Source organism: Theobroma umbraticum, unplaced genomic scaffold (genome assembly GCF_002168275.2).
Source record: "Theobroma umbraticum cultivar Fairchild unplaced genomic scaffold, ASM216827v3 scaffold_204.0, whole genome shotgun sequence".
In the NCBI taxonomy this organism is placed as follows: domain Eukaryota; kingdom Viridiplantae; phylum Streptophyta; class Magnoliopsida; order Malvales; family Malvaceae; genus Theobroma; species Theobroma umbraticum.
Genome location: NW_018397267.1, coordinates 6,686,843 through 6,711,139, shown reverse-complemented (window position 1 = coordinate 6,711,139; position 24,297 = coordinate 6,686,843). Strand labels below are relative to the sequence as shown.

The 24,297-nt window shown below is 35.1% G+C and overlaps 1 protein-coding gene across 1 annotated transcript; it reads left to right on the top strand.

Moving 5' to 3' along the window:
• LOC110424456 (putative protein phosphatase 2C 6) lies at nucleotides 1-22,392 on the top strand. The gene is made up of 5 exons (XM_021439020.2): nucleotides 1-563; nucleotides 18,304-18,588; nucleotides 19,705-19,810; nucleotides 20,690-21,011; nucleotides 22,157-22,392. Exons 1-5 carry the CDS (start codon nucleotides 117-119, stop codon nucleotides 22,170-22,172), a joined length of 1,176 nt encoding a protein of 391 aa, XP_021294695.1. The 5' UTR covers nucleotides 1-116; the 3' UTR covers nucleotides 22,173-22,392.
• Nucleotides 22,393-24,297: the final 1,905 nt, after the last annotated feature.

The window sequence follows — 24,297 nt, the reverse complement described above, 5'->3', positions numbered from 1 at the left end:
TGCCACAGACCCTTCATAGTTAGCCCCCGGCCCTTTTCCCCAATATCACCCCTAACCGTCGTTTCTTAAACCTGTTACTCTCTGTTTCTCTCTCGTTTTTTGTCTTAATCTCTTAAATGGCAAACGTATCCACCGGCAGTGAACAAACCTTCCGCAAAGACACCACCGCCGTCGTCGAGTCCAATCCAAAACCAATGGATTCCGACGCCAATTCCACCACCATTATCACATATACCCATACCAAAGGTGTTGAGACTGAAAACACTGCTGCTATTATTACAGCGTCAGACAGCTCTGATACCAACGGTAACGAAGTCATTTCTGTTCTGGAAGGCAACAGGGCTGCAAAATGCGTTGGGAGAAGCAACAAAGGAGTTTCGTGGGGATACTGCGTGGAGCAAGGAAGGCGGTCGACAATGGAGGATGCTGCTGCAGTTCATCCAGGGATTATGCAGGTTTGTTGCAAGGATGTTGGTGGGTGTACGGCACCCGAGTGTAAATACGCCATGGAGAAATCGCCGGTGCATTATTTTGGCATATTTGACGGGCATGGAGGTGACCAGGTAACTCATCTCCTGACAAAATGAAATCTTTCTTTTTTATTTTTTATTTTTATAAAATGCGTGCTTCTTTCATTTGATGATTAAAGCAGAAGGTTTGGGTTTATTACTTCTACTTTCTTTATGTATTCATTGTTTTGTCGTATCGGTATGCTAGGATAATATGATGTGGCTTGATACGATATAATATATAGTTTTATTTATTTATATATATGCCGTGCATTTAAGAATAAGAGTGTAGAAAAATTCATACTATATTCCTTTTAGGATAAAAAAATTCCTCACAATATATAAATTAAACTATAGTATAATGCATAGACTTCATGGATGCTCACAATATATATTTATCTGGGTCTTTTTGTTGGGTTTATTTTCTATTTTTCAATGGTAGCTTCAACAAAGTATTCTACAAGTTCATTACTAAGTGGATGCTTGAAGAAGATAATTAGTCCCATGAAAGCAAGCAATGTTTTAAACTCTTCTTTCAATGGTTTTAACCTTCATTTTTTTATCATTTGTAAATCACTTTTTTATCATGTTAAAAGTTACAAAATGTGGGAAATTTCACCCAAAAGATTTGCACGAGAAAAGTAGAATGATCGCTACTTTATATCTTTCCCTCCTTCACCCTTTATGCTTGCCTACTGAAGTGGCTACCTCTTTGTCCATTTTCAATCGACAATCCCAAATAAAGTCGAAATTGTTTCTCACCAACTCAACCAATTAGTCAATTAATTAGGCCAGCATGTGACCAAAAACAAAAAATTCGGCCAGCCAAGGTGATCTGAAACGTGGCCTTTTGGGCCACCGAGCTGTCAGCTAAACCCACTGACAGAGAGGCACCCTCGTTGACACGTGGGTTCCGAACCAGACAAAATAGGGTAGCGTCTTTTGTCCTCCAGAGGAATCGCGCTTTTGGGTCGTCTAATTACCTGGGGCCCAGCAAGAAGCACCATCAAAAAATTTTAGTCGGGGGCAGTTTGAGGGGTGGGGCCCAAGCTTGCCATGAGTGGGTGAAAGACGACCAGTCGTTTTTGGTCTCTTTCCTCTGTTTTGGGGAAGGTGATGACCTTACGCGATCTGTCAGCACGTGGTGGTGCGCAGCCTGTCTGTAGATTTGGCGGCGTTAGAAATTGGAACAGTTGCATGCATGCCTACAGCCACGTGCGGCCCACTTGTCACAGTTATTGAAGGCCCAAACCAAAGTCAAAATTGCCTTTAGAGCATGGTCGGTATGCCATTAGCTCACCCTCTAGTCCTATGTATTATTTCTTTCTTTATTTGGTTGGCAAATGTATCAAAGCATAGTTATTCTTTTTTAATAGTTAATTAATTTCCAAAATTTTCCAAAATCAAGATTTTAACTAATCTTAAGCTCTCATGGTATTTATTATTCCATAATTGAGAGAGAATAGTCTTTAAAATTGATGAGACTAAAATATCTTTTTATAAAAATTTTAAAATTATTAATATTTTAATAATAATAATGTTTAAATTATAAATAATATCTTAAAATAAAAATTAAAAAATAAAAATAAAAACAGATAAAAATAGAAAAATACACTAATATTTTAATAATAAATTATTCAAGTTTTAATATTTTAATAATAAAATAATTTTAAAATTTTAATGAAAATAAAAGTTAAATGATTAAAAAAGAACAAATTCATTTATTTTTGTCATTTGGTATAAATTTTATTGAATTATATAAAGGGTATTTTTGTTTTTTCAAAAAATAAATCTTATTATAATAAAAAGTCTAAAATTTTAATTATATATTATAAAAAATTAATATTTTAAATTTAAAAATTAATTAAAATTATTAATATTTTAATCATAATAATATTTAAATTATAAATAAAATAATACTATTCTAATTTTTAATGATTAAATTATAAATAAAATATTAATATGCTAATTTGTAATGATTAAATTATTAATTATTACTATTTTAAATAAATAATAAATTATTAATTTTTTTTTAAAGTGGAGTTTATTGATTAATCAAACGTACAGTACAGACTCCCATCACATCATTTAGGAATAGACAGAATACCTTTTCTAGTAGAGAGTCATACAAAGTAATATAAGAATTTAACTTAAATCCTAGATTAGTCATAAAATTGACAATTTTTTTCCCTTCACTATATATATGACTTATACTAACTCTCAATACCTACTTAACAAGCCTTTAATTGCTCTAAGTACATCTAGGTTAGAGCAAGGATGAGCACGGTGACAACCAATCACCTGTAGCATTGCCTTATTATGAATTTGTAATTTAACTTTGCGAAAGCCTCGTTCCCAAGCTAGCTGGAGACCTTTGTAGACCCCCCACAACTCCGCACGGTAGGCTGAACTTGTCTCTAACTTGCATGCATATCCCACTAGCCAATTACCATGTGTGTCTTTCAAAACTCCTCCAGCAGAAGCAGTCCTTATTGCACTCTTGTAGGCTCCATCCGAATTCACTGCAATCCATTCTTCTGGTGGTGGTGTCCATCCCACTAAGATTTCTTCTTGTCGACTCAATCCCCCACTTGGCAAGGGAAGGGTTGTCCATGTGTTATAAGTATCCACAGCCATGCTTTTGATTTTACTCAACTGGCCTTCAATGGAGAGTTCACAACCTTCAAATATAAACAAGTTTCGCCATTTCCAAATGTACCAGCAAACTATACCAAAAACAATGTTTCAGGTGGCATCAAATCTGTAGAGATGCTGAAGACTAAGGTTCTTAGACAGCCAATTGAGTAATGGTGCTTGGAAGAATTCATTAATACCCATTTGAGGTAATATACGCCTCCAAAGAGCCTCTGCTACAGGACAATCTCGAAGCAAATGAAGACATGTTTCCTCAACACCATGACAATGAAGACATGACGCATATGATGAAAGCTTGCGTCTAACTCTTTCTGCATTTGTCAAGATGCGTTTATGCAAATAAAGAAATAAGAAAAAGCAAATTCTATGAGGACCTCTAATCCCAAGCCAAGTTCCACATATTTTTGTTCTTTACTCGACTAGAAACAACAGAACTCCCTAAATGTTCATATGTTGAAGAAATAGTAAAATATCCAGAAGGAGAAAGAGCCCAGTAAGGCATATCTGGTGAAGCCGATAAGGTGGGAGGAATTATGTAAAGGATTTGATTCACCACTTCAGTTGGTAAGATAGCTGCTAACCTCTCCTTGTCCAAATCACCATTAGGCATGATATAATCCCTTACCCGTGCACTTAAATTTAACATGAAATTCGTTTCTGCTACAAAATTAATCAATAGTACTTCACCTATCCAAATATCGGTTCAGAACTTAACGAGAGCGTCGTCCCTAATTGACCATCTTACATGTTTGATAAATTCGCCTCATAATTTACTCATTGATCTCCATACGTTTGAGCACCCACTACGTATAGGATCATTTGAGTAACTTGTTCTGCTAAAATTATATTTGTTCACAAGAACCTGTACCCAAAGTGCATCAGGTTTAGAAAGCAATCCCCAACATAATTTAGAATAAAAGTGTCGTTCATCAAAGATAATCTTCAAATGCCCATCCTTCCTTATGACTTAGGTTTGCAAAGTGTATTCCACTTAAACAAGTTTACCTTCCTGTCTTAACTTTCACCATGCCACAAAAAATTTCTACACAAGCGCTCTATTTTTTAACAAATTTCTAATAAGATAGAAATTGTTTGCATTATGTATAGTGGAATACTCGAAAATACTGATTTGACAAAAGTTAAACGACCTGCATAAGATAAGGATGATGCCTTCCATCCACTCAGTCTGCCTTTAACTTTATCAATAAGATACTTGTAAGCGTTAACACTTTTTTTACCTTTAAACAAAGGAACTCCAAGATAGTTGCCCACATTTTCAGCATAAGAAAAGCTAGAACTAGCCGCTAAGTGATTAATTACTTCTCTAGATACATTCTATGAACAAAAAAAAGTTGATTTTGAAATGCTCACCTTCGCTCCTAAGCAGGCACAGAAATCTTCCAAAACATCTTTTATTACCTCTATCTGACCTTCTGAGGCCTCTGTGAAGAGTATGAGGTCATCGGCAAAAAATAAGTGAGATAAGACTGGTCCCTGTCTACAGAAACTAATTGGTTTCCACACTTTTTGATCGACAGCTTGCTTGATACCATGAGCCAGTCGTTCTATGCACAACACAAACAAATACGGAGCTAGTGGATCTCCTTGTCGCGCTCCTCTCGAAATGGAGAATTTATCTAAGTGCCTCCCATTCCATAATATTTGAGAGCTACTGTTGTTCCAACTCCTGATAAGAATATCAATGATGGTGCTTGGGATTCTAGCTTCCACGAGTGAATCATGGATGAATTCCCACCTCAATCTATCGTAGGCCTTCTCTAGATCAATCTGAATCATCATCCAGCCCCTCCGTCCTTGTTTTTTCTTAAAGGAGTGCACTACCTCCTGAGCCACGATTATATTGTCGACAATATGTCTCCTAGGAATAAAACTAGCTTGCGGTTCCTCTATTAATAAGCTCATATACGGTTTTCATCTATTGGCTATCACTTTCATTAACACTTTGAAAGCAACTGGCAATAAGCTAATAGTCTAAACTGTGATATGTGCTCGGGAGTCCCAATTTTGGGTATCAAAACAATCAAGGAATTACACATTTTATGACCAATCTCTACGCCATTAAAAACATCCTGTATATATTCCACTAATTTTTGTCCCACCACCTTCCACTATGATTGAAAAAATAAGGTAGGAAAACCATCCAAACCTGGTGCTTTAAGGGGTTTCATCTCGAACAGTGCTTCTCTTACTTCCTTCTTATCAATTGGATGTCTAATAATTCATGAGCTTCTGTAGGTAACATGGGGAATTTATTTCGAATAGGGTATGCTGGGAGGTCATTGCCTTCCTTATAATATAACCTTTGAAAAAAGTCCACAACATGCAGCTATAGTTGCCTTTGATCATCACACCATTCATCATTTAAGATTTTGAGGTGTAAAATTTTTAGCTTGCAGCTTCTTTTCTTCACTCGAAGATGAAAGTATTTGGTGTTACGGTCGCCAAACTCCAACCAATCTGCCTTAGATTTTTGAAGCCAAAACGCTTCCTCTTGCTTAAGCGCAGTTTCATATTTCAAGTGTAAGCTGAACTCCAACTCTCTCAAATAACTAGAAGATCTCAATTCAAGTGCTTTCTCAACCCCACACAATCTTGCTAATAATCTTTTTTTTTTGTAAAAAATATTTCCAAAATCCTGTCTATTCCACTGCCTTGCTTTTTTAGAAAAATTCATCAATGTGACATGAATGTTACTTTGAATTGTCCCATGCTTGCTTCACAAACTCGTCAAGTCTTTCATGTATCAACCAAGCTGCTTGAAATCTAAAGCTTTGTGTCCTATCTTCAACTCGAGCATCTCTTTTTGAAATTAATAGTGGTCTGTGGTCTGAACCCACCCTTGGCAGTTGATGAACGACTGCATCACTAAAAGCTAACCGCCACAGCATATTACACACTGCTCTATCGATTCTCTCTGAAACTATACCCCTTTGTTAGGTAAATTTAGGACCTTTAAAGCTAAGGTCCATTAGTTCAAATTCATTTACCAGATTTTGAAAGTGCAAGCAATGCCGACTACCCCTTACAGAGCCTCCAAACTTTTCATGTGAAAATAGGAATGAATTAAAGTCACCTGTTATCAACCATGGTTTTGAAACTGACCTGGCAAACCTTGTAAGTTCCTCCCACAAACTGTTCCTAATAGACGGATTCGGATGACCATAAACAACAGATAAGTTCCAAGAGTTTCCCATTGGATATTCAACTGCAATATGAATACACTAAGCATGATTCCTAATCACTTCTATTTTAACAGCCTCCTGCCAAAGTATCCAGATACCACCAGAAAAGCCAGCAGATTCCACTTTATGTGATCGTTCAAAACCTGTTGAATTAATCACTCTTTCTGCATGAAGCCCGCTTATCCTTGGTTCCACTATAACGACCATGGAGTAGTTATTTTGTTTCCCAAACTCTCTAAGTAAACTGACAAAATTATTATCGCCAGCACCCTGATAATTCCACACCAAAAAATTCAAAGACATAGATAGGAAATTCAGTATACTGACCTTAAGTAGGCCATTAGTTCTCCTTCATGTCTTCACCTAATATGGTTGAAGGCTTGTCAAGAGCATTAGCTGCAACAGGCTATTTTATTGCCTCCACCACAGCATTTTCGGAAACTAAATTGATTCCACTAGCTTCTAATAGGCTGGACATTGCATTTGAATGCATTGTGGTAATTGTGGGTTTAGCTCTAGGCAGTTTTTTAATTGACATACCTTGCAGTAATGTTAATATCTTCTTATCAGTAGTTTTAAAATCCTTTTCATAGATTGCAACCCCTGGAATTTTTGCATTTCGAGTCATCGACTTACGTGTATGGAGACCATCTTCTAACTTGTTATCTACCAATGTTGCAACAGTATGTTTATTTGGATCAAGTATGATCTTTTGAGGCAAGGTATCTCTATTTTTGCTAGTATAGTTTAATCTGCTTCGTTACCTTTTAGCACTAGCGAAAAGACATGCTTGCTTATCGAAACATCGGTCGGCAATAACTCTTTCTCCACTTCCTTACCTGGCAATGCCCTCTCATACAGATCGTTGTCTGCCTGGGTCGCTACACTGATCACTTTTCCTCCGTTTACTTGTCCTACCTTGTCCTCTATTCTCTGACTTGTATCTCTCAACTGATCTGTTATGTTCACCTTCTTGTTGGACGATTCAATCGTCTCTTTTCCACCAAAATTCTACTTTAAAGTTTGTCTCCCTGTTGCTGTACTCTGATCGGGAACAACGTCCTCTTCCTCCTTATCTTTTAGAATCATAAAGCGCGACCCCTTAGTCTTTTGCTTACCACCATTCTTTTCCCGTAGTTGATGCTGCCTGCCTTCTTCATACTTGTTTTTTCTTTTTGATACCAACATCCAAGGACCGAAATGAGATGGTTTTGATTGTGCAGTATCTCCTTCTTTTGGGCTGTGAGTTGTTGTCGATTGTCTACTGTTCTGTTGAGGACAGACCTCCTGAACGTGTCCATAGATTCCACAATTGAAATAAACCCTTGGTAAGCCTTCATATTCCACCTGCTGTGGACGTCCATTAAGAATCTCGAGCATAATGATTTTGAGAGATCAAGATCAACAGTAATACGAGCAAATTTTCCCCTTTTTTGAACATCTGTATTATAATCTATCTTTATCAATTTACCAAAGATAGTTGTTATCTTTCTCAAAACAGATTTATGGTAGAAATGTAGTGGCATTCCAAGAATCTGATCCAGGCTGCTACCGCTGTCAGATCCTATGTCTCTCTGTGGTAAAAAGGCAACCAAGGTCTCACCGTTAAGTATTGTCCCTGCACCATCCATGGCCCACCCAACAATGCCTTAAGATAATCCTCCTCCAAGGAAAAATTAACCAAAAAGTTCTCTTCATTAAGGTCAACCACTTTATATTGACCTTTGGGCGACCATAAGGAAATAATCCTATCACAAAGCACCCTGTAAGAAATAGGACGGTCTAAGAGGTGGACCACAACTAATCTGTGCCATTTTCTAGCAAGCTCTTGTTGTTTTCGATCTGAGACATCAAGGGTAGGTTCACCCTCACGAGTCCCAAACGTGTAATCCGCATCACAATCCCACTCAATCTCTGATGGGTCACTGCCAGGATCTGCCATATTGGTGGCTTCCAATCCGATCTCACCATCTGAATCCCTATTGTTTTCTGAAAGTAAATCTTCGCCTTCAGATGACATCAAGACATCTTGGAAGGAAGGGGTATGGTGGGTCCCTGCTTGGTTCTTTTCCTGACCGTCCCTTCTGATTCTTACTTTTTGCCTGCTTCAATCATCAAGAATCAAAGGGGAAGGAACCTCGGAAAGAAAACCCTTGGTGGCTGCCATTTCCTTCAAAACTTAAAAATATTTTTTAAATTTTAATTATTAATATTTTATAATAAAATAAAACAAAATAAATAATTATATATTATAATAAAAGATATTTTTATCTTTTTATCACATATTTCTTTGTTATTTAAAAATTATTTTTACCAACTAAATTTTGTAATAAATCATAATAGTAATTTTCACCTTATTTCATTTTATCAATTAAATTATATAATAATATTTTAATTCTATTATTATCTTATTATATTCTCACAAAATATTTATCTTATTCTATTTTATTCTACGAATACTTTTAAAGACTTTTAACCTCCGCTCATAATTCCTAACATGTGCTTCTTAAACTTTGAAGCTTTTTTCAAGTAAAATTAAATGGCAAAATCCAAGCAATTTATAATTACATTACATTTCTCTATATCTTTTCACATTGTTTACTTCGATCCCTTTAGTTTACTTATTTGTGATTAGTTTTATTTATAATGAAAATAAAAAAAACTATAAACTTATAAAATTAAGTTTCAATTTGGAAAATACCTTTTGGTCCAACAATTCGTCAAGTGATTGTGTTATCAAGACATGCACAGATCCCATTCTACCCTACTCATATAGAATACAAAAAAGGAAACTTGCAACTAAAATTATATGTTTTATTAGTTATAATTATTATTCAAGCAAAGGCATATGGATCACGAAGGTGATGTTTAGGATGCGAGGTTATGAGATGTTCAAGGCAATAATCCTTTCCTCACAATGTAGCGCTACCTCTCTCTCTCTCCTTAAGAGGGTGCACCTCTTAAGGTCATCCTAATCCCTAAGAATGAGAAAATGTCGGTTCAGTTGATTTTCGATTCGATTTTTGGCAAACTTGACAAAAAAATTTTAAAGTTTTAATTAATCGAACCACATAAGATGTAAAATCGATTTCGATCGGTCTTTAGGAGCTTTGGTTCGGTCGGTTTGGTTGGTTTTGGACTGATAATGACTAGTTGAAGAATGGAAGAGAACCCACTTGGTTTGGTGGCTATTGGTTTAAGGTTTCGTATGAGAGGGAGTCAAGGAGAGGCGGAAAGGGGGGGGGGAGAATTAGGTCAGGGGAAAGGGGAAACAATTGTAGTTGTATAGAGCAAAATGGCTGCTTTAGGGGGTTAATGAAAGGCACTTTTGACTTTTTCCCCCCTAAAAAAAACTAATCGTCAATTATTCGATCGGTTTGGAAGGGAAAGAGTCCCCTTAGACGGCTGAGCCGATCAACCGATGAGATCGATTGAAACAACCAACAGTTGCAGTTGGTTGCTTGGTTGCAATCAACCGTTGCACAATCCTACCAATCCCCACCTAATTTACAAGGTGGCATCATACCTCCTTTTTAAGATGGTATATAATATTGTTTTTAACATCATAAAATTTTAAAAATATATATATATTTAAAACTCTTTTTTAATTTTTTTTAACAAATAAAATTTTAAAAATATATATATTGCTTGTTACCTTTTTGGTCGTCACATTTTTCTTAAAAAAAATAATACCCACCTAAAAATTTATTTGTAGTTTGATGTTTAGAATCTTTGTTATAACTTTCCTTTCAAAACAAGATGCATGGAGATATGTTATTGACTTTGTGATGAAAACCTTCCTACAAAGATGATATATATATCATCCAATTATTTATATTTATGATGTGGTCATCCACTTACTTCTTTGCAAATTCATAGATACATATATTTACATTGAAATGTTCATATGTCTCCTGCAAAATTTTTAATATGTTATAATATGGTTTTTTGTTATGCATGTGAATCCTTTTGTAAGAGATTTTCGTACGGTAGGCAAATATAGCTTAATTTTGTTGTTATATAATATTACTTTGTATTTTGTGAATTTATATTTATTATCTTTGGTCTAACTTTTAGTCATATAATTCGTGTGATTTTAACTTTAAGACATGTAATGAGATTTAAAGTTAAATTCAATAACTTGAGATGTTTAAGGGAATTTTGGATTAATGGACTTAAAGTGAGGTTTGTTAAGAAATAGCTTTTTCCCTTTCTTATATAGTTGTGTATTTCTCGAATGACATGAGTCAAAGATGATATTTAAATATTCAAATTCACTTTTATTAATTAATTGTAACATTTTCGCTAAATTACCAAAGTTGTTTAATGTTATAAATTGTTAATGTTTCTCATCTTTTGACACATTGAGATATGAATATCATCTCTAAGTTATACCTTGCCTTCAAGTATACCCTTCCCATCTCACCATCTAATCCTTAATCTATCAATTTCCACTAAATCTTTGCCCTATAAATCTTTCTATCACTTGCTACCAGTACCAAAGCTCTCTAGAACTACTCACTCTTGTCTGTTTTACCCATTCCCATCACTATGATACTATAGCACCTATATACTTGTACAATAATGACCTTCCCAGAGTTATCAATCATTTTAACTGTTATAATATAATAACATTGAGGAAGCACAATGCATGATCTCCGTTGGGATCTCTTTTCTTCGATTTCAGAAAAAAAAAAAAAGAGAATTAAAATGGGAAATTCATTTAATTGTAATCCTAATGCGCAAAAGAAGGTTTCGACTTACGCGGCAATTGAATGGCGGTGTTCTGTTCAAAGTTTTCAAACCCAACGTCTCTTTTTTCGAGTTTGCTACTCTACCGGCGCAATACCTTCCCAATTTGATCAGTTTCTTTCTCAATAACCGAAAACCCTAAATTTGTTGCTCCAAAACATCTAAAAGCCCTGTGTTTGTTAGCCGAGAAAATGAGAGAAAGTAAGAGAAAACGAAAAGGAAAATTGCAGCAACGAGGTAACTCTTTCCACCGACATTCATTTCGATTCTAATTCTTGAATTTATCGATTTTGATCGTCCTTTTGCTTTAAGGGTTTTCTTCTTGTGCAATCAGGTGAATACAAAGTGGCTTTAATTAATCGTGTTTAGGGAATATATCAAAGCTTCGTTTTATTATCTTGTTTATTTCTTGAAATTAATATTTTCCTTTGTTAGGCATTTAATATAGAATTCTTAGATGAAATAAAAGGCTTTGATTTTATTTGAGCACCGATATTGTGATACAAAGGGAAATGTTTGCGAAATTTGCACTGGTTCTTTGCTGTTGTAAATGTACTTTATGCTTGTGTGGGTTTAGGTTGTCAAATGCAGGCATTTCTCTTGGAGGATTGCCCTCCTAGCTAGTTATGGGGGCTGCTTACAAGGGACGAAGTGCGATAAGGGGTGGATTTTGCGTTATTTATGAGAATTTTCAATGTTTATTATGAAATGGAGCTTGGTTTTGACCTTACAATCATGCATAAGCCATTTGTATAAATGCATGGGGAATTGATTATTTGATATGCTTATTATGCTAATATTAGGACATTAGGTACTTTTGGTCTCTATATGTAAAGAATAATACATTTAAAAAAAATTTTATTCAAAGGGAATCTATTAGCTAATTGGTAAAGCAAAAAATGTGTCATGATGTTTCTATTGAATTATACTTAACAATTGGTGGAAATTCCTTTGCTTTTTGCAAGTTATGGTGAGAGGCTGTGAATGACACTTCTTTGGGCTTCTTTACATGGCTAAATAAGTAACCTGCTTTATGGCTATCTGAAACAGTATAATGCTTCCTCTTTTAACATATATGACGAATTTGGTTGATGTCTTTAAATAGTTAATTCTTTTTTTTAAATAACTATAACAATGACAAATTATTAGAGAATCTCCTTTCACCCTCCATTACAAGATAACCGGAAGGAGATGTGGGATCATTAATTGGAATCAACTAATTGGCAACGTTAGGGATGACTTAAAAAGTTACATTTGAGATAGAGTCAAAAAGGAAGATACATCCTGGAGGAGACAATTTTTTAGGTACATATTTAGTGTCTTTAGACTCTTCCTTCATGTGGGTTTGGATCAGATTGTTATAAATTTGAGATTAATTTTGATTATGGATAATGAAATTTAAAATGATGAGGCTGACATGTTTGAAGAAAAATGAAAAAGAAAACACAGAAAAATGAGAAGTGGGAATTTCCATGCCTCAAAAGCCCATTTTCCTGTAAGATCAACATATAAGTTTGTCAGGGATAGGGTGGGATGTGCCTATAGGCAGAATAAGAACTGGCAGTTGATGAGGAAACTGAAATATCCAGAATAATTCTGGTTTTCAATTTGGCTATGTATGCAGGATAGAGTGATCGATAACAAGAGGTTCAGGAGAAATATGGTTGATAATCCATCATGGATTATATTTTCAAGGGCGAGTGTGCCACAAACATGAAGAATAGGGAATGGAGCTTTGGACCATATTGTTCTAATCTATCCATTAGTTGCAGATGCTTGGAATTTGAGTGTGCCACAAACATGAGTAGGTTTTCTGCAATGATATGACAGGGAGGGATGAGCTGTAGTCTTTGTATTAAATCTTTTGATAGATCAGTTATCCTTGGGTTTGTAGTAGTTGTGTAGTTGTGTTTGTGATTTAGTATATAGGAAGAGATAGGAACTGGTGAGTCTTTGATAGTAGAAGGGAAAGGTATAAGGAAGTTCATTTTAGGGTAGGAAAAACAGCTAGGAAATTGTGGTAGCATTCAAGTTGGAGCTACTTGGCACAAATAGATCATGTTGTTGGACAGCTTGGACATCTCTCTTGAAAACGTGTTTAAGATAAACTTGGATGGAACGAAAAAAGATAGCACTGAATTTTCTAGTGTAGGGGGCTTGATTTGAGATCATAATGGTAGCAAGTTGAAGGGTTTTATAGCTGATAGTGGTAGAGTTGATAGGTAATTGGTGGATACAACGGCCTTGAGAAAGGTCTACTGCTTATCCATGGGATTTGCAGACATCCATTGTGGTGGAATCAGGTTCAAAGTTTTGGTTGGCTAGGGAAGGACCATGCACTGGAGGGTTTTAGAAGATTGTAAGTGCCTCATAAGGTAGGTTGAAGCTGCATAATTATGCATGTTGTCCATGAAGGTAATAAATGTGCTGATCTGCTGGCAAATATGGGCCAACTATTTTATCTTAGAAAGTGGTCTTAGTTTCCCCTCTGAGGGAATTCTATGGCATGCTAGAGGATGAAGGGTGTAGCGATCCTGCACAGTATTCTTGGGCTTGTTAACTCTCTTTTGTACCCCTCAAAAAAAAAAAAAAGAAAGAAGGAAATTGCAAATACAGTAATTCTATGTTTCAAACAAAGTCATGATTATTTATTTGTATGTAAGAAAATCTCCAATGGCTTAAGTAAGTCTCTAACCTAATGGTCCTTAGTCAAGAAGTCATTTCCCTACAAAGTTGTCATAAATCTCTTTATCATTTCTTTCATACTTATCTGAAAGCAAATGTCAGCCCAAAGAGGGGTTAAAAGGCAAGAAAAGAAGCCTCAACGAGTATCAGTTTGACTAAAATGGCCTATTCCTTTCTGAGTCCAAAATGGACTTGCATTCCACCATGTCATACTATATCAGTCACATTTATTTTAGGTTATCAATCGAGAACTATAGAACTAAACAACCACTAGTTCCCTTACTTCATTTATATTACTTTAGGTATAACATGACGTTTTGACTTGGTGTGCAATTCCCTTTTGTGATTCAAGGAATGAATTCATTAGAAATTTCTACTCATTTGTATTACACTACTTTATATGATCTTTCTGTGTTGGTTTTTTAGTCCTAATTGCATTAAAATGTCTAAGTTTGTTCCTTGATGATGCTATAGTGGATTTCGCTCATTGTTAGTGTCTAAAGATCTTCTGTATATTACCTATCAAATAAAGACTAGTGAAAATTTTGTCTGATTTTCTCGTAGCGCAATACTTAACAACATCTTTAGTTAGAATATGATTCCAACTCAATAACTATTTGATAGGTTGGCTAAAATCTTGTTATTTATAATCTTACCATATAATTATTAACATGATTCTATTATCTTTTAGGTCAGATTGTAACTTACAAGTTTTAAGTTGAAAATTTTTCACTTGTTTTACGGGTATGTTTTTTGAATGGTAATGAACTGTAAAAGAGGGACAGATTGAATGGTGGTGAAAGTTTGTGAGTAATGAAAAGATAGTAGGATAGACGTTTTAGTTAAAACATATCCCTGGTAATTATATTTGTACCATTATCTAAATTTATATGCCTTTTGGGATCAGCATTAGTTGCCTTATTTGTACACGTCTAAAATGTCTAAAATGCCTTTTGTTGTGATTTTGTTGAACTGAAGGTGTTTTCTGATGTATGTCACACAAGCTTTCCAGTTATGTGAACATCATGATCATTTTTTTCTTCTACAAACAAATATGATGATCTAAATTCCATTTAAGTATTGAAGGATAGGGAAATTGAAAATATGTAACTTGATTTGAAATTGTTGAAGGACTGTCCATCTTTAAGCTATTGGGAAATAGCTTTATTGTCATGAATTTTTATGAACCATGAGTATAATTTGTTGTACATCAGATAAATTCTCTGATGATATAGAAATTAGTATATTTTAATTCAATTTGTTTTTCAAGATAATAATGTTTAGAATAGATAATTTTGTGTAAACTTGTTTAATCTATCAATAGGTTTTCTTGAGGTTGCCGTTAATTTTATATCTCTTTCTGAGAAGGTCTAATAATTATGAGATTAGCATGTTATAGTGCATACAGTCTTCTTGTCATAAAGTACATATACCAAAGAAATAAAAAATTATAAACAACTAAAACTTATAGAGTTAATATATTTGAAACTAATAATCTCTCTTTTTGACCCATTAAACTCTTAAAGCTTATAGCTGGCTGTAAGTCAAGCAGCTCACATACAACTCAATTAAAATTTAGATCCCTAGATGTACTTTAGGCTTTTCTAGAAGCAATAAGTATTCGAAGTAGTTTTGAAGCAATAAATTTCATTTTTTGTCTAATCCTCTTGAACAAATTGGAGATTGAGCCCTTGCACTTAATTGATTATTGAAGATGTTAAATTCATTAATAGTGCATCATACATGTACCATTTATTTAAAAACTACGACCTTTTAGATTAGTATAAATGCTTTTCAAAATAAAAAAGGTAAGTATAGTCAAGTTACATTGACCCTTTTTTGTGTTTATACCTATCTTTTATTCTCTCTTTATTCTTTTTTTTTATTTCTGAGTATTTTACCTTTCTTTTATTCTCTCTTTCTTCATTTATGTTCTATAAATTTAATCTTATTAGAAATAGCTTGTCTATATGGTTTGTGGAGACAGACAGGAAACTCATATTTGATATTTGAGACATGATGTCTATTTTAATGCTAAAAGTATGCATATCTTTGCTCTAGTTTGTGTTTGAATACAGCAGAATATTAGAGAACATAATAATTAAGAGAGTAGTAACTTTAGAAGTTACTTCAATCTTGGGCGAAAATTCACTTGTTCAGTTGCTCTTAGGAGTAGAGCAGACTGGAAGCTACTGACAAGTTTTTTGCACTGGTGAAAGTGGTTTGATGACTTTCCAATATTGAAAATAACTGAAAGGTCTTAGTTAGTTATCTATTTTTTTTTTTTGAAAGGATTAGTAAGTTATCTATGATTCTTGTTAGCAATATGTGAAAGAAATCTTGATAGGTTTTGAAATCTTGATAGGTTTTGCACCTTTAATAACTCTCCATAATTTAGTAGTGTTCTTTCTTTCATCGCTGTATTTTTTTTTTCTATTCTTTCTGCTTGTGCTTCTTTCTAACTTACTTTATTGAATTAAATTAAGCTATTTGCAGTTTTCCTTGTATCTATTCTGGCTGAAGTCCACCCCCCAACCCCCCATTTTTTTTCCTTATTTTAATAGAAAATGGAAGCAATAGTCTTGCCCAGATAGATAGATGCTGAGTATAGTCTTATGCTTACAATTGCATGAACTTTCTTTCTCATTAATTAGCCTTATTGGGGTGATGCTTTTGAGGGTTGCGTAAAATCTTTTGCATTAGAGATCAACAAACAAATGGTGCAATTTGTCACTGTTTGCAAATTGATAGAATTTCACCTTTTATCCACATTATATGTTTTCTTTATCCTTTTCTAGGTCTTATTCTGAGTTCCAATTTGCTTTTTAAATTAATCAAGATTTCAGAGTAAGACCACATATGATAATGGTCTTCTAAAGTAGTTAAAAAAGATAACAGAAAGATCATCTGCACCATTTTTCTGATAGTGTAAGGCATTCAATGGTAGAGGCATTGAATGCAATTTGTCACTGTTTGGAAATTGATAGACTGTCACCTTGTATCCACGTTATATGTTTTCATAATCTTTTTCTAGGTCTTATTCTGAGTTCCAATTTGCTTTTTAAATTAATCAAGATTTCAGAGTAAGACCACATATGATAATAGTCTTCTAAAGTTGTTGAAAAAGGTAAGGGAAAGATCATCTACACCATTTCCCTGATAGTGTACAGCATTGAAAGCTTAAAGGCATTGAATGCAATTTGTCACTGTTTGGAAATTGATAGAGTTTCACCTTTTATCCACATTATATGTTTTCTTAATCTTTTTCTAGGTCTTATTCTGAGTTCCAATTTGCTTTTTAAATTAACCAAGATTTCAGAGTAAGACCACATATGATAATGGTCTTCTAAAGTTGTCGAAAAGGATAACAGAAAGATAATCTACACCATTTTTCTGATAGCGTACGGCATTGAATGCTTAAAGGCTTCATTGCTTGAGTTTTCCTGTCTTCATATGCCATATTCGATCAGGCACTGAGAATGGAAACTAACTAAAACATTTTGATATTTCCAGCTTTTGTTCCATATTTTGTGTTTTTGATCAGTAATTTTAAATGTTCCAACTCTATGATTTCATAGCAAATATTAGTGCAATATGAATATTTATTGAGATCTTTGGCAGACTAGTTAGGATTACTAATTTGTGAAGTAGTGCTTCTGATTACAAAAATTGCCATGTGCTACTAAGTTGCTCTTATTTTCATTTTGACCTGTGCATATAGTTTCTACCTCATGCAGATGGCACAATATTGTTTGTCTAGATCATTTTGTAGAGTCACTGAAGTTTAAAGTGATAGTGGTGTTGTTGATATATATATAGCTAGGCTTCTATTCACACATTATCATTGAAGGTAAAGGGGACCATTAAGAGCAGTGAACTGGCAAGGCTTGAAATGATGGGTCAATTACTGAAAAACATTGTTTGTCTATACATCATTTTGTAGAGCCACTGAAGTTTAAAGTGGTAGTGGTGATGTTGATATATGTATATTTAGCTAGGCTTATATTCACACATTATCATTGAAGGTAAAGGGGACCATTAAGAGCAGTGGACTGGCAAGGCTCGAAACGATGGATTAACTACTGAAAAAATTGTTTGTCTATGGATCATTTTGTAGAGTCACTGAAGTTTAAGGTGATAGTGGTGATGTTGATATATATATTTAGCTAGGCTTCTATTCACACATTATAATTGAAGGTAAAGGAGACCATTAAGAGCTGTGGACTAGCATGGCTCAAAATGATGGGTCAATTGCTGAAAAACCTAAGCTTCGATGATATTACTGTATATATCCTCTGGATCAAGCATATTTAACATAAAGTATGTTATTTTGTAAAAAGGAGAGGATGAGGCAAACTCAAATATGATGGTGTAGTATAGTTGTTAAACAAGTGTTGCGTGGTCGAACAAGAAAATGCTCATCACCTGACACTCATGGCCAATAGATGTAAAGAAAATCATATTGATGTGGTTTTTCTCATTTGGATGGTAATTTGCAGGTGAGTAGCTATTGTGCAAATGAACTTTGTGAAATTGTGGCAGAGGAGTGGGAAAGAGGAAGCAGTTTAGATGGATGGAATAAGAGGTGGGAGGTTGCGCTGTGCAAGGCGTTTGAGAGGGCTGATAACGCCTTCAAAGATGAGGCATTAGCACCCAAGTCTGTTGGATCAACTGCTTTGGTAGTGTTTATCTCTGCCTGCCAGATAATTGCTGCTAATTGTGGTGACTCCAGGGCTGTGCTTTGTCGTGGGACACAAGCAATCCCATTAACAGTTGACCACAAGGTTTCTCTCTGTTATTCAGTTTCTTCTATCTATTTACACTTGTTCCAAAACTACGGTCTTTCATTTTTTTATCTTCTTCCTTCATGTTTTTTCATTTTGGTTATTGTCTTTTTATTTAGGCAATCTTTGTGTTGTAATACCTTATGGCCCAATCCTGAACACTCTAAGATTCTTTCTAACCTGCTGCTGTTTTCAAGTCTAGAGATAAACAAATTACAATTGCCATTGCATTGATTAGGAGCATTCTTGGTGACTGGAGTGGTTGAAGATCAAGAAGTAAATTATTTATCAGCCAAGTGTTTTTCTAATGGCTTAGATTAATGATCCAATCTCCTTACCCTGCAGAAAGGAAAATGGATTTTACATTCTTCCTTTCAGAAGGAGGATTAGAGAATCCTATTAATTGTTGCTTTTGAAGGCACCTTTTTATCTGGCTGTCTCTACCACTAGCACTTATACATGCACCTATTGATGTGGTTAATATTCACTTTAGAGTTGATATATACTTCACTTGTTGTGTCAACTGGCATTTCACTTTGTGCTTTTTCTCCCGACCCTGTGAAAGGAAAAGGGTTTTATGTTCTTCCTTTCAGAATGATGATTGGAAAGTTCCATTCACTGTTTGCTTTGAAGTTGTCCTTTTTATCTGGTTGTCTCAACCATTAGCACTGATATATGGACCAATTGATGTGTGTTTAATATTCACATGTAAGAATTGATATATACTTTGTGTCAACAGGCATTTCACTTTGTGCTTTTTCACATCAAATATTGTGTCAAGAACATTTTTCTTTTTGTGAATAAATTAGATCTACTTGCATGGTTCATCATAAGTATCAAACACATTCCTACTTTTGAATAAAAGAGGAGTACTTTTAGGATTTATCATAAGCTACTACAGGCTTTACAATAATTAAGCTGTCTTTTGTTTGTCGTAGTATCCAAAAGTATGGCCCAAATATCTCATCAGCTGATGGATATGTTATTGCTGTCTCTTGTGTATATCTGACAAGCACACACATGCTTCACTGTAAAGTGCAAATCTGTGCATTGTTTCCTGCTTCCTCCTTTCTCTTTTAGGGACTTTGCTGAAAATGTGGACCTGTCTTTTTGCAGCTTGACCGAGCAGATGAGTTAGAAAGGATCACTAGTAGCGGAGGTAGAATTCTCAACTGGGGCTGTTTAAGGGTGGAGGGAGTTCTTTCCATGTCAAGAGCAATAGGTACTTTTGCTTCTACACCACCGAATTATTTCTTCATTTCCATGGCATGAGTGAGAGGATTGCCATACAACTTTTATTCATGTTAGTGATTTATTTTTTCATTTTGTGTTTGCTGAAATTCATTCAAATGTTATAGCTACTCAGGTTTTGTTTACATGTCCAAGAATAAAAAACTGGAGACACACTGTAGAACCTATCTGCAAGTAGGCCAGCAGCACTATGGCAAATCCTATGTTGCTCCTACTCTAAGTTTTCATCTAGTATCTGTGCGAAGTATGTATCCAACACCTCAAAGTGGGCACGTATCTAAGGCATGTCCCTCCAAATATAAGGAAAATCTTAGGGAAAATTGAACTCACCTGTCTCAAACAAGCAAATCATTAGATTGTAAAACCTGTATATTTTTATCTTACCATAAACACCACTTTCTTGTGTTTCCTTTTAGATATAGAATAGACTATTTCAGCCAATTTATGGTACTTTTATCTATTGGATGACTTTTATCCAATAAAAACAGAGCACATTCCAAAGTCATCTGATATATTTTGTAGCACAGTTATGTTTCTTGCTTTACTTCATAAAGCTGTCAACTTTCGTCTACCAAATGGTTTTCAAGAAGAATTGCAGAATTAAGTCAGATGATTTTATATGTATCTACGAAGTTGTATGTTACAGTTTCTGTTATCAAATAATAATGCATTGTCTCTTTCCCCCCTCACTTAAATTCTGGTTGACCTAGAATTTCACAACTCAAAGCTTTGAAACTATGTTAGGTACTAAGTTCTTACTATTTTAGCTGCATGTGGAGAATATCATACTTCCTTTGATTGATTGTATGTATAATTATTACATTATTACTTTGCATGGTGCGACTTTCAGGTGACCATGACCTGAAACCATGGGTAATTTCAGTGCCTGAAGTTACTTTCATGACTAGGACTGAAGAAGATGAATGTTTGATTTTGGCAAGTGATGGCCTTTGGGATGTTTTATCCAATGAAGTGGTCGTAAAGTTAGCTCGCAAAGAATTAAGACAGCAACGGAGGCTAGTTGGGGTCAATGACAGTACATTTCCACCTGCTTGGTTTGTTTCTCAGCAGGTTCTTAAGCAAGCTCTTGATGCATGTAGTTATGATAACATCTCTGTCATTGTTGTTGACCTGAAAAATCTGAGGAAAAGATGCCAAAAAAGCTTTAAAAGGTACTTGTTTTCTCTCTCAATACCCTTACCTTCATTTCTACCAGTTAGGAGGTAATTGGTCATAATTTTTTGTGTTATGGATTATACATTACTTCCTTGTTACAACTCTTATCTAGTATATTATGATAAACTAAGTTATTCTTTTCCATGAGTGAAGAAGGTTGCAAAATCAATTGGCAGCATATAGGACAAGTACACTGTTTTTTCCTATTACCCAAATTATTTTGCCTTATATTGGATGGTCTGATGCTTGCTGCAGTCTTTCACTCTTTGTTACCAACAACTTCTTTTGGCAGCTTATTCCATGAAAATACTTGCATATTTTGTTTGTTGAACAATTCTCATTATTGTTTGAATGTCCTACTGCTAGCTTCTGTCTTTGCCCTAGCCTCTAATTCTTGTTATCATATTTTTGGAGCTTTTGCTACCTGCATCAGTAATTTAATGCACATTGGTTCAAGTTAAATGATGGTTAACGGATTGCGAATTGCCATATGGAGTAATTCATATATTATGAAGGAGACCCTGTATTAATCCTATTTATCACTGTTAAAATTAACATTCAGAATGTTAAAAGGCTTTCCCTGACTGAGTGTTAAATATCTAGGTCACTGGACTCTGTTTTTGTTATTGTATATCATATATGTTATCAAAAGGTACCAATCTTAATATCTTTTTTAATGAGTTGCTTAGACTGTGCCACTGCATAATTCCCTTCTTTTGGGATGAGATTCATAGTCAAGTTTTATTTCACTATTGCTACCATTGCTGTTGAGGCTCTTACCAGAGTCAGCTAGGGTCAGGCATAGATGGGCTTTGTACATGATAATTGATGCTTGTTTGTGGGGGGACATACATAATTCCAGTTGCTACCACAAACATGAGGCAACATACAAAAAAAGGGACACTTGTGGAGCAGCGGGGAGGAGGGGCTTTTTACTAACGATATTAGACAATGAAATTTGATTTAGATAGTTGCAGAAGCCTAGAGTTTAGCATTTCCAGAAAAGACTATTGCATAGTCTTCTTGGGGATTTTACATGCTTTCTGAAGATGATTAGAATCCTTGCTTTAATATCACCGTGGTATATTTAAACCAAATGAATCCTTAAGAAGGTTGTTAAGGTTATTACTTCTTATGACAGGGATGTGAACTTGTGAAGAAAGGAAAAGGAGAAGACCACTGATGTTGAAGATGATGAAGATACAGAGTTGTAAATGACAAAGTGGTTTCTAACCTGAGAAACTTAAGGCCTGTATACCTGCCTATGTTCTAGTAAATGACTTTCAATGACAATTTAGCTTTTCTTATCAGGACTATACATTGGCCTTCTCAATGGAAGATTTAATGGCATGCTTTTGTAAAGTTTTAGTTTCAAAATGATCTGCTCATAGATGATTGCATTTTTTATGATTTTTTTGGTTGACCAAAGCGTCTAACAGTCTTCCCCCCCACTATTTCTTTTTTCAACAAATGATTGAAGAACCTTCTTCCAGGTACTTGTGGAACAAGGAGGTCTCATTCTCTATACACCTTCACTCCCCCTCGCAAATTCTTATCCATCCGGTGACCAGCCCTTCAATTATAAATTGCATGAAACAGCAAATAGCCAGAAAACCAGATATAATATAATCTTCCTTTGCTATCTGATAATGGAGTAGCACAAGATCCACAGTTTCAGTTACTTTTTTGCACATAAACATGCAGACCACAAATTCTTTCCTTTTTTAAAGTTTCAAGGCAACCTCCTTCCCGCGTAGAGCTGGAGAAGGAGGCAAGGAGAAAACCTTCCAAGTATTTTGCCTTGTTCGCCTTCATTATGCACCTTTATGTTACTGTTCCTGAGTATTACATTATGCTCAGTTGTAGTCAAAGGGACGTGAAACAAAAACATAGAAAGAGAAAAGGAATACCGTTGTAGAATGGTTTGCGAAACTAGGAACCATGCTTCTTTAATTAAGCGGTGTTGACTGTTGAGCACAGTTGAAAAAAGGATAGGATATAATTGTCCTTTCTTTTCATCCATTATAGATTTATGCCTTCACATTTGTTCTAGATATAGAAAGTAGCCTTAGCAAGCATTAAGTCTAAGCTCTTTTGTCTCATCAGCTTATTATCTTTTCACTTCCTTTCTCCTGGAAGTGTTTGTGCATCAATGGCACTAGGGAGAATTACTTGTCTCGACCTAAGACAAGCAAAGATAAGGAATTAGGAAACAACATAAAGCAACTGAACCTGAAATGCTCAGCGTGACAGCTAAAAATCTCCAGTTACATTTGATGCAAGGTTCTCAATGGGTGGGTGGCGTTTGAAAGTGATTAGGCGTAGGCGACCACAGGAAGCGGCCCTTCCCCCTTCCCCCTAACCCCTGCAACGCAACCCAACCCTGGTGAAGGCAAGATTTGAACTCAAACCCTTGGACCATGGTAGGGCCACATCGGATAACTTCCCCAACGCAAGCAGACGCCTTCATATCATTTCAATAGTTACATCTGGGAAAACGTCAAAGTGAAGAACTCCTACATTTGCTGGCAGCAGGGAAAAATATGGCTTTAGCGTTAGCCACTTGGCAGCACCATGGTTTATTCTTTTGAACGTGTAGACTGATGTGCTATCATCAGTAATTCGGTGGCTCTACCCATCATTCGATTCTTCCTTTTCCTTTTTTCTATCTTATTTTTTTCAGGTTTGAACCGAGGATCATCATGTCTCATTCAGTTCATTTGGATAAAATTTTGGCAGACGGAGCCTAAAAAAGCTATAGCCTGTAGTGGGAGGATTGCTACTTTCAATAATTTGCTACCCAGCAATTTAATAGAGAGATTCTTATGAAGATGAGCAGAATTGATGCTGGAGGAAGAATATCTATGAAAAGGTTAGTGAGAAAGCAACCTTAAAGCTAACTTCTGTATGATTGCATCAATGCCCACAAGTTAGGATTATTCCCTTAAGCACATTCTTGAAGAAGGAAAAAAAGGGTATATTTTTCCAGACAGCTTTAACGGCGAACAGCTAATTCCTTTAACGTGGCAATGTTGCCATCTAATTCCAGGCATTGTCATGCAGACACATGTTCCTTTCTTGTCATTGAGATGCCAGCTTTTATTTTTCAGCAATAGCCATTTCTTCTTAATTTCCCGTATTTTTTGTATAAACGAGAAAATAAAAATTGAATACATTAAGAAGGTTGAGGTGTGATTTTATTTGAATTCGAAATATGAATTTTTTCAAAACCTAGTTTGATTTTGTGTGTGCATGAGTTCATTCCTTTCTCTTTCTTTACAA